Source organism: Sciurus carolinensis, chromosome 11 (genome assembly GCF_902686445.1).
Source record: "Sciurus carolinensis chromosome 11, mSciCar1.2, whole genome shotgun sequence".
Classification (NCBI taxonomy): Eukaryota; Metazoa; Chordata; class Mammalia; order Rodentia; family Sciuridae; genus Sciurus; species Sciurus carolinensis.
The window spans coordinates 42,489,060-42,502,986 of NC_062223.1; the positions used below are offsets into that span (position 1 = coordinate 42,489,060).

The 13,927-nt window shown below is 44.2% G+C and overlaps 1 protein-coding gene across 2 annotated transcripts in view; it reads left to right on the plus strand.

Moving 5' to 3' along the window:
• The window catches only part of Pamr1 (peptidase domain containing associated with muscle regeneration 1), a 78,893-nt gene that overhangs the window by 23,252 nt on the left and 41,714 nt on the right, over positions 1–13,927 (plus strand). For both annotated transcript variants that reach the window (XM_047517306.1, XM_047517307.1), the window contains exon 3: positions 4,361–4,489. In XM_047517306.1, coding sequence (XP_047373262.1) covers positions 4,361–4,489 — 129 coding nt within the window. The remainder of the gene's footprint in view (positions 1–4,360; positions 4,490–13,927) is intronic.

A 13,927-nucleotide genomic window follows, 5' to 3' on the forward strand; every position in this document is an offset into this window, starting at 1 on the left:
ACAACACGTTTCCAACTCGGACATTTTTTGCCCAGATCTGGAATTAGTCATTTCTTCAAGGAATTTGGACCTGAGACCACAGTCTGGGACCCAGGGGTGTTCCTGGCTATTGGATTGTCATTATTATTAGGTGTTTTTTTTTGTGTGTGTGTTTTTTTTTTGTTTGTTTTGCTTTCTTTTTAGTGAATGGAGCTACCAAATATAATTTTTTAAAATGAATCTATGTGATATTCAGGATTATTTATGCCTTTAATTTTTTCTCATCTCAACAACCTATTTTTTATTGATACTAACCTAATTACTTGTTTTATCTTATGACATAATATAATTGTGCAAAAATAACAGTAGTGCTATTAATACTAACTATAAGGCCACTAAATGAAGTTATGATTTCTTTATGGTTATATTGACCTTAGACTATATCCCATTAGGTAAGTGTAGTGAAAATACTGCATTTAAAAATCAGTGATGGGTTTGGGATTGTAGCTCGGTGGTAGAGTGCTTGCATAGCATGTGTGAGGCCCTAGGTTCAGTCTCTAACCTCCCACCCAATCAAAATCAACTGTTGGAGCTGGGCACGGTTGGGCATGCCTATAATCCCAGCTACTTGGGAGGCAGAGGCAGGAGGGTCACCCATTTGAAGCCAATCTGGGCAATTTAGTGATACACTGTCTCATAAAATAAAAAAGGGGCTGGGGTAGAGCTCGGTGGTAGAGAATTGACCTAGCTTGCATGAGGCTGCCCTGGGTTCAGTTCCCAGCACTGCCACCTATTGGGTGTATAGATTGGTTTACTGTTTTTTATATTTGAAAAATACAAGCAATTGTATGTGTATATTTATTTATTTTTCCCCAAGTCACACAAAAGACAGCATACCACAAACAATGTTATCTTGTTGTTTCCACAAAAAGCTAGAGATCCCTCCACAGCAATATAAAGTCATCTCCTTTTTTTTCTTTTTTCTTTTTTACAGTTGCTATAACTGCATTGTGTGGATGACCACAGTTTATGGACTTTGGGTTGTTTCTAACCTTTTGTTATTATGAGTTGAGTATTCCTTATCCCAAACACTTGGAACCAGAAGTATTTTTGATTTGTTTTGATTTCATAATGCTTAGGTCTACATGATGAGATATCTTGGAGACAGTAACTAAGTCTAAACATGAAATTCTTTTATGTTTCATATCCACCGTTTACCCACAACCTGAAGGTAATTTTACAAAATATTTTCAGTATGCCTGCATTTTAGCCACTACCTGTCACACATGAGGTCAGATGTCATATTTTACACTTGTGGTGTCATGTCAGTGTATAAAAAGTTTCGGATTTGAGAACATTTTGGACCTCAGATTTCAGATTCGGAATGGTCACTGTATGCGCAACACTGCAGTGGATACACTTTGCACACGCCATTTAGTATTTTTAAAGTGCATCATGGGGTATAATCCTAGCAGAGCCATCAGTGGGTACATGGGGAGTGCATGTCGTCTTCCAGCCTTCGCCACATCCTCTTCTGTACATTTGGCACTCACTCCGGCAGTGTGCAAGGGTGCTGTTTCTTCAAAGCCTTACAACGGAATGTGTTTGCCAGTCTCCTAGGTGGAATATGGAATCCAGTATGGCTTTCGTTTGCATTTCTGTCGTTATGGTAGACAGTGATCATTGGTGGTGGTGCAGGACCAGAAAGGTCACCAATGACTGGGACATCAGTGTGACATCCAGCAGCATCCAGCAGCACTATGGTCCTCAGTGGGACAGTATGGTTTGCTGTGTAGCTCTGCAGCTGGTCTTCTGGCTCCTCTAGTAATCTGTGTGCTCCCTCCTGTCTTTTTAACATAGCCTTGAGCATCTTAGTCACTAGACTGGTTTTTGTGGCTTGTTCCTTAAGGACCCTGGCTTGTTGTGCCAAGAAATAGAGTTGGCAGGGCCACTGAGGGCAGACTCTGAGTCCATTTGCCTCCTTGGTGGCATAGTGAATAGGGAATTAAAGAGGAACTTGGCACGTGAGGGAGGCTGGGTTTTGGAAGGCACGGTGACACCGTTCGGACTCAGTTTTATGCCATATGACTTACCAGAATTTGATGAATCATATTAGCAACTCATCTTCTCTGGTAGGAGGGAAGGAAACTCAGGATGGCATGGAAGGAGGGCTTTTCTGTGGAACACACATAAACACACACACACATGCACACACGCAAGCACGTGCACACACACACATTGCAGGTCATTACAAACCTAATTTCTGTTGACAGTAAAGAAGCACAATGATGCTGAAGGACATGCTATTAGGAGCAGTTCATTAGGTGTTCATTTGTTCATTCAGCCACTTAAATAATATTTATTGAGCACTTGCTATGTGTCACCACTGTATTAGGTGCTGAGGATACAATATTGAGCAAGATATGTTCTTGACTTGAGTCTATTATAGGATGACAGGTCATAGGCAGTGAAAATTAAGCATGATATTGGCTATAACGGTTAATTTGAATTGTCAGCTTGATTGGATTAAGAGATGTGGATGATTAAGAGGCTTCCAGGTGTGTCAACGAGGGCATGTCTAGGAATGATTGGGATGTGGGATAGTGAACTGAAGTGGAGGCCCTCCCTAAGTATGGGCAGCACTGCTCAGTAGGATGGTAGCTTGGATGGAATAAAAGTTGGAAGAACAAGGTTGCCGATACAGATGCAAACTCCGTTCTTCTTGAACAGGTTCTTGATTGCTGCTTCCATGGATTGTCTGAGAATTTCGGACTCTTGCTTCTTCACTCTTCCAAAGCAGACTCTGCCAGTGATTCTCCAGGTAGTTTCCAGAAGCCTTGGTCTGGGACTAGGGTAGCACTGTTGATCCTTCTTGTTCTGGGGCTTCTGCCTCTTGGATTGTTCAGCTGCTGGTTCTTCCAGCTCTCTGGCCTGCAGACGGCCATTGTGGACTATCCAGCTTCTGGTTGTGTAAGTCAATCTAATAAATCCCCTTTTTATAATCATACTTCCTGTTGGTTCTGTTCCTCTAGAGAACCCTGACTAATACCCTGGCCATCATAGAGATAAGCCAGGTGGGGTGATGGGGAACAGAATAGTAATAGTCGCACCTTGGGAGTTCTTACTATGTGCCAGACACTTTGCCTGTATTCATTTAATTTTAAACAATCCTAGGAGGTAGATGCAATTTTTATTCCCAGCTTGACAGGTGAGGGCACTAAGGCATGAAGACCTTAAAGAATTTGCTCAAGGACACCTGGTTGGACATGGCAGAGTCAGAAATTAGCTCTGTTTTTGATGAATGGGAAAGAATTATTTATACCTTTCCTCATTATTCCCCAGCCCCTCAAGAGACCATAATTTTGAAAGATTTATGCCTGGGGATTGCTCAGTCCCTGTGGTGTGGCCTGCTGGTTGGGGCTTTCTGACACTTTGAGGGTGAGAATAATGTCAGGCCTTGGGGTGTTTTCAGTGGCAAACTCTGGGTATTGAGAGATATGACATAGAAGAGTGTCTAATGACACAGGAAGACATTTACTATCTGTTATTAAATTAAAAAGTGAGTTATAAAAAGAGGATGAACAGAATATAGTTATAAGCCTAGCTTTTAAAATGATGTGTGTATATACATGAAGAGAAAGAGTATTAGTGGTAGAATCCTCTAGGTCATAAGATGTTTGTGTGTGTGTGTGTGTGTGTGTGTGTGTGTGTGTGTGTTGTTAGGATTAAACCAAGGGGCACTTTGCACTAAGCTACATGCCCCAGCTCTTTTAGTAATTTAGTAATTTTTTTTTTTTTGGTACTGGGGATTGAACTCAGGGGTGCTTAACCACTGAGCAACATCCTCAGTCTTTTTTTTTTTTTTTGTATTTTATATAGAGACAGGGTCTCCCTAAGTTACTTAGAGCCTTGCTAACTTGCTGAGGCTGGCTTCAAACTTGTAATCCTCCTGCTTCAGCCTCCTAAATTGCTGGGCTTATAGGCATGTATCACCACACCTGGCTAGATGTTAGGATTTTAGTTTTTTTAAAAATTGAATTCTTTTTGCTTGTCATAATTTTCTAAGTATTCCACAAGAAACATGGAATATTTCTATAAAGACAAAAAATTACACTACATTGATCGATTCTCTTTTACTCTGAGTGATTTCTTGTTGCTTTAAACATCAACCACTAACTGGGAAGATGGTTCGGATCACTCCTAAACTCTCTAGTCTAAATCCTGGTGAGCCTGGCATCTTCCTTGGGATGACTGTGGCATCGTGCTAGGTCCCAATGTCCCTAGGAGAGCCAGGGCTCTGAGCAGGTGCATGTATGTCTCTCCCACAGACCATCGGAACCTGCAAACATGGAGACTAAGGCTCTTCTTGGAAATGTTTCAGGTTGTACCATTTTTGAAAACTGCAAGAGCTGCCGGAACGGCTCGTGGGGAGGCACCCTGGATGACTTCTACGTGAAGGGCTTCTACTGTGCAGAATGCAGAGCGGGCTGGTACGGAGGAGACTGCATGCGTGAGTAGACCCGAGACGGCTCCGTCTCCAATGCACACTGCTTTACGTTTCACCTGACAAGGGACTCAACTTTATCTTGTTGGAATCTGAGTTTTGGAAAGCATGGGACCAGGGGGCTTTCTAGGCAAGACTATGAAAACAAAGACATGTTTCCATCTGCTGGATGTGGGCTGTGGACATCTTCATTCTGAATTTTTGGCCCCGAGAGGTTTCTATCCACTCTTCAAGCTGGCCTTGCTCCTGGATGAAACCCAGGTGATCTGCACTCAGTGTGACCTGTGTTCCTTCCAGAGGCGGTGGTGGTGGCACTGACCAGAAAACAGTGAATAAGCCTTCAAAAATGTGGTTTTTGCTGGGTGCAGCGGTGCATGCCTGTAATCCCAGTGGCTCGGAGGTTGAGGCAGGAGGAGAGTTCAGAGTCAGCCTCAGCAACTTAGTGAGGCCCTAAGCAACTTAGCGAGACCCTGTCTCAAAATAAAAATATGAAAAGGGCTGGGGATGTGCCCCTGGGTTCATCCCTGGTACAAAAAAAAAAAAGTTGTCCATAACACCTTTTAAATATGACTCTCCATTGGTGAACTTCTTGAATCTCAAGCTACATTCCTGGAATCCACAGCAAATTGCCAGTATATGATTTATCCTAAGAAAGGGATTCTTTCTGGAAGCTACTTGATCTCAAAGAATGACTTAATCTTTATTAGAGTTCCCTCTGAGTTTCAATAATTCTTTGAAAACAGAGTGGAAATCTAGCCTCTCCCTCTTTCTAAAATTCCGTGTGATGCCCTTTGCTGACTGTCCCTCTGAGAGTCTGTAACTGGAGCAATGTAAAAATTGCTATGATTTTGTTGAGCCTGTTTTCTATGCTCCCTATTTGAATCAGGAGCAGTTGGATGGTCTTACCATCTGAGTTTTACTTCCATGACTGATATTGCCAGTTTCCAGAGATGCCAGTTGAAGTGGTATTGATATTTTTTTTGCCTGATCCCACCTAGAGTGAAATACCATGAGTTCCAAGTGTCTAGAGCAAAGTTCTGGGGCTGAGGAACTCGACCACGCCCAGAAGAAAAGGGCTGAGTCAGCACATCAGGGTGAACCTGGGAATTCTAGAATGTGGCTAATGTTTGAAGTGCTGGTCTCTCAGTCTGTAGGACAGAATTGAGACTCCAAGGGGAAGGCTAAGGACTAGCTTATATGAAGGTCACAATGAACCCTACCATTGTGCATAATTATAGTGCACTAATAAAGCATTCACTTAAAAAAGTGAAATTCTGAAAACAAAACAAAACAAAAACCCAAAAACACAAAACCAAACCAAACCAAAGTGCTAATCTTAGGTGCAGGTTTACAACATAGATGCCATTGCAGGTGGTTTTAGGAAATTTGATTTTGGAGTTGGTAGACTATCTTCCAGGTAGGTTAGCTGCAAGATTTAACCCTGGTTTTCTTCTGCTGGCTGCTCGGGTGTGTATGAGTACGATGATCAGAACCCAAGATCCGGATGACACAGACTGGGCTTATGTAGTGGCTTTGTCTGTACTAAAGATGACCTTGGCGAATCATTTGGCCTTGCTAATAGCAATGCCCTCTCTTTCAAAATAGGAAATCATAGGGCTGACTGAAGGATTCAATGAGAAATGCATGTGAAGCATTAGTCCTTTGCCTAGCAATAGTAAAATGTTCATTAATGCAATGCACATATCATTATTTTCCTATATGCTCCTTAATTGTTGAGTTAATAAGAGGTCTAAAAATAAAAATACTTTCAAAAAAGAGTTTAGGAAAGAGTTAATGCATGGCTTTGGATTTTACATTGATCTTTGGAGTCTCTGAGAACTGTAGGTTTTTCCTTGCGTGGGGATGCTATAGAAGACTGCTCTTTCTCTTTGTGCATGAGTGGGTGGGAGGATGTGAAGGGGCTGGGGTGGTCAGCAGGGTCCCATCATGCATGGCCTTGTAAGGACGTGCGTTTGGTAAAGAATTCAGATGCCGTTCAGGTGCCGTTGGAAGCCAAGGAAGAGCTGTGAACAAGGCTTGGGTTACGGGCTCTGAGAAGGTAAGAGGACAGTTAACCACAGGCAGGGAGGGCCGGGAAGCTCTGGCAGGTGATGGCTGAGCTGTGCCTTTGCCCAGGTGCTGGCAGAACAGACAACACTCCAGGCAGAGGCAGCAGCTTGGTCAGGGTGTGAAAATGAGTCTTCAGGGGAGTGTGTGATGTCGGGTGTGGCCAGATCTGGGTGACGGTGTTCGGGAGCGGTGAGAAGTGCACCTGGAAAGGTAGGAGAGACCAGACCTCAAAGGGAAGCAGACCTCAGAGCTCATTCTGAGGATGGTGGGCAGGGTGCATTCAAAGGTCAATCCGGAAGGGACACTGGAGCACCTGGCAGGTCCATTGGAGTGCAGTCAAGGTCGCATCAAAGGTGGTGGTTAGCAGTGCTGTTTGGGTGGTTCAGGGCACGGGGTGGGCAAGATGTGAGCGAAGAAGGGGCAGGACTCACTGACTCGCTGAGCGAGGCACCTCGACGGGCGACTGAGCTTCCTATTCTGAGCAATTCTGCAGAAGTGGGTGCTGTTGAGTGGATAATAGAAGAGAAGAGGTGTGTGGGAGAGAAGGGGGTCCCACCTGAGATCCATGGAAATCTGAGCATCTGTAAGAGACCCTTTGGGCATTTAGAAACAGCCCGGAACTTGAGAGAACTTTGCAGAGTGAAGACACAGCTGTGGGGGTTAGCTGCGACCCCCCAAGGAGACTTGGGAGCCTAAGACAGCAGAGAGCCATTGACAGAGGGAAGAGAGATAAACAGCAAGAAAATAAGAAGAGGTGAGAGAGAATAGCCAGAAAGGTGGGAGAAGCAGGAGGGAGTGGCTTTTGGAAGTGGGGAGAAGAGTTTCCAAATAAGACAGAAGGAAAGCAGGACATGGATAGGAAAAAGGTTTTCTGATTTGGCAGCTGGCAGGTGATGGGACCTTAGCAGTAGCGACTTCACACACAAGTGGAAGAAGGATTGGGAGAGGAGGAAATAGGCAAGCATTGTTTATCAGCAACATATATCCAGTTGTTACTTACTGTAGAGTAGGAATGTGCTACACACCTTATGTGCAATGTCATATTTTATCTGTATAATTAACTGCTTCATCATATCTATATGCTTATACATGATGAAACTGAGGCTCAGAGATGTTAAGTAACTTGCCCAAGGTCACACAGTGAGGGATAAAGCCCAGGGGAACCAAAGTCCATGCAATTCCAGACCCCTTTTTCTTAATCACTCTCCTACTTCCCACTGGTGAGTTCCCCTCTAATGACTCTGTTTTATCTGGAAACTCAGAAGTGAAATTTCTGCTGAGAGTGGAGTAAGTTCAGGGCTTGAGAGTACCAAAGGCATAGGACAGCCATGTAAGGAACAAGAAAAGGCACCAGAGAGGGACCCCACAGCAGCCAGAGCCCTTGTGTGGGTGATGTAGTCAGTTTGGATGGTGGGGTGATGGTCTCCAGCAGTGAGGGGCAGGGGTGGAGAACACCAGCTGTTTGGTGGGTCCTGGAGTTGGCCAAGATATGACTGCCCAGGGACCCAGGTTGGGAAGAACAGGAAACCAGAAGCAGCCTATAGAGGGAGAATAGGGTCTGGAGGTCTTAAGAAGGTGGACAATCAGGTTTAATGGCACTAAAGCAGGGGAGAAAGGGGGCCGTGGCCAGACTGGAAGTTCTAGGTTGAAACTTTCGAGGGCAGTGGCCATGACGGGTCCACTTGCTGGGTTGAGCTCCAGGCTGCAGGGCTCAAGCAGACGGGGCAGCAGCTACTTGGGGTGTCCTCTTCTCAGGGTGGGTCCCAGGAGCCCCAAGACCAAGCCAGACACAGAGGCACATTTAAGGCGGTTGCAGCATCACGTTCACTCGTTTACTCACGATCTGTGGGCTGAAGAAGTCACGTGGCTCAGCTCCACATCACTGAAGTAGGCCAGGCACGCCGCCCCAGCTGGGAGGGGGCAAGCATTTCCTAAGCAAAGCTCCTGTCACTTTGTATTTGTAAGTGGGTTTGTTTGGGGAATCGGGAAAAGGAAGAACATTCGCAGGCAGGAGGTCAGTAAAACACACAGTAATAAGACAGACAGACAGACAGCAGTTGCTCAGAGAAATCCCGCACCTGTGCCTCTCCAAAAAGCACCTATTGCCTGAGTCCTGGGTTGAACCTCAGCATGACAGCTGGCTGTATACAGTCTGATTGGCTGACATCGATGCCCATGTGTGTTATCAAGACGTGTGTTTATCAAGGACAGCAGGACTGATTCAGAGCAACCAGTTATTGCCTGTAGTAAAGCAGAGCAGAGTTCATGCCTTTATTCATTCATTTATCAATGCATTAAAAAAATATTTCATGAATGGATGCTCCTAGGTGCCGTACATACAAGGATTAAGAAGAGAGATGTGATCTCTGCCATCCTAGAGTTTGCAATTTAGAAAAGAGAAATTAAAAAATACGCATTAATGCAATGAAGTAAACAAATGGAATAATGGCTAGATCCCTATCTTGTTCAATTCCATTAGGATTGTTCAATTTCCTGCCCCCTGGTGCTGGGGACTGAATCGTGGACCTTGCACATGCAGGGTAAGTGCTTTTCCACTGAGCGACATGCCCAGCCCCTTCATTATTTTGTGCTGAAAGCTTCGTCGCATGCAGTGTATGTTGTCATAGTCACAAATGCTTATGGAACATTTCCTGTGGAGCACTGGACTGGTCACCAAATAATAAGATGAGCCCTCAAGGAATGTACAATCCATTCCTAGAAACCTAAGAAGGTCGATCCCAAGAAGACATCGGTGTGATGTTATAAGGTTCTTAGGGGCATTGCATAAGTAAGAGGATTCATAGGAAGAAGTTATTCATTTCATTATTTGTTGAATGTTTGCCTGGGGCTGGACACTGTGGTGCCTTCTGCGTTAAGGGTGAACTGAGCATGTGGTTGACTGAGTCACAGCACAGGATCACACGGCAGTACAAGCATTTGACCAGTAGATGGCGCTCAAGCAATCCTTTGAGGCCACCGTTTATCCTGAAGGAGAAAGATTTATTTATTTTTATTTAATTTTTAAAAACATTTTTAATTGATGCACTTTAATTGCACATAGCAGCGGGATACATTGTGACATATTTGTACAGGCACACAACATACATTTGATCAATTCCATTTCCCAGTACCGAGGAGGTGGGCTCCTTGCTGAGTTCCATCTGCAGGGCACTGCCATTTTTTCTCCTGAGTACCATATAGTGCCTTAGAACGAAGGAGGAGTGACAGACAAGTGCCAGAAAGGATCAGAGTGGTTATACTGGAGTTACAGAGCGTGTGGCATGGAGCAGATGCAGTCATTTGCTCCCTGTCTTGACAATGTTATGGTAGTAGTACAAGCCTACCTCCCGACAGCCTTAACTCATGTGGAGTGCCCACTGGTAACCACGGCAGCTAGTATCATCCAGAACAGGCAGAGAGCCTGAGGCCAGAGCCCAGCAGCAGACCATTCGCATCTTCTCACCCAGCAAAGATGGGTTTAGTAATCTCAGAACACCCAGGAGCCGGATATATTTTATTATCACAAGAAAGAACCGTTCTTTCTTCCCTTTCCAAACTTTTTCATCTGAAAAATTTCGTATCTACAGAGAGATTCCAGGACAGTATACATCCATATGCTCTACCTGGATTCATAAAATATTATCGTTTTCTAGGTCTGATTTTCTTTTTCTTTCTTTCTTTCTTTTTTTTTTTTTGCTATACCGTAGACTCATAAATTTAAAAAATTTTCTGCTTTTCTTAACGTTATCGTAACTTTTTGGTTTGATGCCCAATTGTCCCAGATTTGGCTAGTGAAGACCCTTCAAACCAGCTCAACCATGCCATTAACTTTGAGCACAGCCTTATTTTCTTGTTCCCTGGAAATGCAATCATCTTTTCCCCTGCGCCCAGCTTCTGGAACCAGCCATTCCCCATGAACCTGAGTTCCTTTTAGTGGGGAATAGTACTAGGATCTGTGATCCAGGTGTGGCTGTTAGAGGTACCAGTCTCTAAAGTCAAAACCAAGGCTTCCTCTCAGTGCTGCCTAGGCTGGAAAGTTGAGTTCTTAAGTCAACCACTCTGCCGACCTCCGCTGCTGACCCCTGGAGGGGTGTTTATTTAACTTGGCCCTTGGGCTGAGTTCCTTAACCACAGAAGAGATGAGCTTTGTGGGGGTCCAGGGCCACCCAGGATGCTACATTCATAGCTAGCATCACAGAGGCCCCAACTGTCCAGTCCCTGAAGGATGTTGGGGGATCTAAGAAGGTTAGGAAAGCAACCCAGATGAGAAGGGATTTAGGGGGAGAGATTACAGGCCCTTAATACGTTTATCTTCTTAGTCATATTTTGGACAGAGGCAGAGGAGCAAGAGGAATTGGCTAGAAGCCATGCCCCAAAATGTTTGTGTTGTTAGAATATCAGAGAAGATGATTTGTGCGGGCTGCTACCTGAGCCATAAAGAGGAAGGATTAAGAGCCAATTTAAGAGGGGAAGGAGGGCTAAAGGCTCCGGAAGTGGCGTGTTACAGACCTAAGGGCAACTCCTGGAAGACTGTGGAACCACCTGGGTGAAGTCAGGCGGACTGGCTCATCTCGCTGTGACCTTTTGTGACTGACATTTCTAGGAAAAGAATAATGCAGAGTTTGGGTCCAAATTGAGGATGGTAATATGCGGTAGTTAGCAGCCTGGGCTTGGAACCCGTAGGGCCTGAATTTGAATCTCTACTCCTTCTGTGACTTTGGGCAACATTACTAAGTCTTTGTCAATTTCAATTTCCTCACTTACAGGATGGGGATAATAACAGTGGCCCTTCAGAGGGTTTCTGTGAGGACTAGAGGAAGTGCTGTCTGTTAAGTCTCCCAGTATAGAGTCTGGTGGGTAGTGAGACTAAGGATTAAATATGCTAGATGAATGGGGAATTCTGTTCTTATTGCTAAATCAGCCATGCAGTGTGCTCCATTGTTGTTGCTGGTGTGAGTTTTATCTCAAGGGGGAATGGGAAATTAATATAGGGCCAGAGAGGAAGGGTAGGAAAAGAGAATTACCTAAGGGACAAAACAACAATATGAACATGATGAGGTAGTCTTCCCAGGACAAGTACTATATGGTAAATGACATCTTTTATTTTCTGTCTGAGAAACTCTTTGACTCCAGGGAATTAACATTTGGAACTTTGCAGATTCTATGTTGTCAAAGAACTCATCAGTCAAAACTCAATTTCTGGGGAGGGTGTAGAAAGCATGACAGATCCCTCCTGCTCCCACTGGAAGAAGTCACTAGATAAACCAAAGAAAATCACAATTTTCTTTAAAACCATCAAATATCTGTGAACATGGAATTTGAAACAATCTAAAATCAGAGGGGTGTGTTCTTCCTCGGTGAATGAGGGAGTGAGATGGTTCTTCCCTGCTCAGCTGCTGAGGTCGGCAGCAGAGTAGGGGAAGGAGGGCACCTCACAGCAGCGAAGCCAGTGGGCTTTTGCTGCCCAGCGGGGCTGGCCTGTTGAACTGAAATCGAGAGAAAACCCACAGCAAAACAATCTTCTCCACCAAGTGCTTTCTGAACTGGGATTTTTCTAAGCAAGCAGAGGCAGAGGCAAGGTCAGAAAGCAGATCTTAGGGTTGGCCTAGTCTTGCAGCTTCAAGAAACTGTGGCCTCAGAGTTTGGTAATCTCAAAAGCTCACCATTTTCCAGCCTCGTAATCACGGAGTACAGGAAGTCGCAGAGAGGAGGAGTTGAAAGGCGGAGACGCATTTCCTACTGTGAGGAAGCAAGACTATATAATCCACAGCCCAGAGAACGTTCAGTCAAAGGAAATAGACCCTTCATGGCCCAATGTTGGAATTTTCAGGCCAAGATTTTGAATAATTTAAAAATAAATATATTAAAGGATCTACAGGAAAAGATGAATATAATGAATGAAGACACAATAAATTTCAGGGGAGATTTGGAAAGTATTTAAAAAACCCAGTGGATATCCTAGAACTGCAAAATAGATGATCTGAGATTTAAAAAAAATTGGAGAGGATTAAGAACCTATTGGTCACCAAAGAAGGAAGGATCAGAAAACTAAAGACAGGATAACAGAAATCAGCCAGACCAAACCCAGAGAAGGGACTGCAAGTAGTCGGCAGTCTAGACATTTTGTGTTACTCTTACCTAGACCCTGTCTTTTGAGTTGGACTAGCAGAGCTGTCTTAGTGTCCATTTGTGTGTGTGTGTGTGTGTGTGTGTGCGCGTTCACACGCGCACGGGAAGATCCTGGCAAATTTGGGGAGGAAATACTTTCTGCAACAGAGTGATAGACACTATTCTTGGTGGACATTTGTTTCATCTGAATGGACAGATCATTTGGTGTAGGGAAGAGGGGCTTTAAAAATGGTTTGATTGGCAGTGAATTGGGAAGCTGAGGCAGAAGAATTGCAAATTCAAAGCCAGCCTCAGCCACTTAGTGAGACCCTGTCTCAAAGTAAAAAATAAAATAAAATAAAATAAAAAGGTATAGGGATGCAGTTCATTGGTAAAGTGCTTCTGGGTTCAATGAAAAAAAAAGATTTGATTGTAGGGAGGTCTTTATTTGTAAAGTTATTCAGTTAATAATTGAAACAACAGCTTAATATATATATATATATATATATATATATATATATATATATATATATATGTCACACACACACACACACACACACACACACACTGTTATGATTTGGATGTGAGATATCTCCCAAAAACTCACATGTAAGATAATGCAGGAAGGAGAAATGATTGGGTTCTAAGAGTCTTAACCCAATCAGTGACTTGATCCCTGATGGGATTAGTTGAAGTGGTGGGGTGTGGCTTGGAGAAGGTGGGAATAGGGGTGCGGCTTTGGGGTATATTTTGTGTCTGGGAGTGGAGTCTCTCTCTCTGCTTCTTGACCACGGTGATGTGAATTACTTCCCTCCATCACTCTCTTCCACCATGATGTTCAGCCTCAGCTTGAGTCCTGAGGAATGGAGCCAGCCTTCTGTGGACTAAGACCTCTGAAACCGTGAGCCCTCAGATAAACCTTTCCTCTACCTTTCTACAGTTGTGCTGGTCAGGTCATTTAGTCACAGCAGCGACAAAGCTGACTAAAACACACACACACACACACATATATATATACACACATTTATTTATTTGGACAAGACAATGTCTCCAATCTCACAAGAACTGTGTCAAGGGAGAGGCAAACAATTTTAATAAAGTCATTATAAAGGATCAACTGACCGAGGTTCAGGCCAAGCCTCCAGTGGGCCGTGGAGTCACCCCAGGACCTCCACTTGTTCCCTGCGAGGTCCTGAGCCCCTGATAAGAGCCATCGCTTGGCTTTCTCTCGGAACTGAGCGCGGTTCATGCACTTCACCAGCTGAC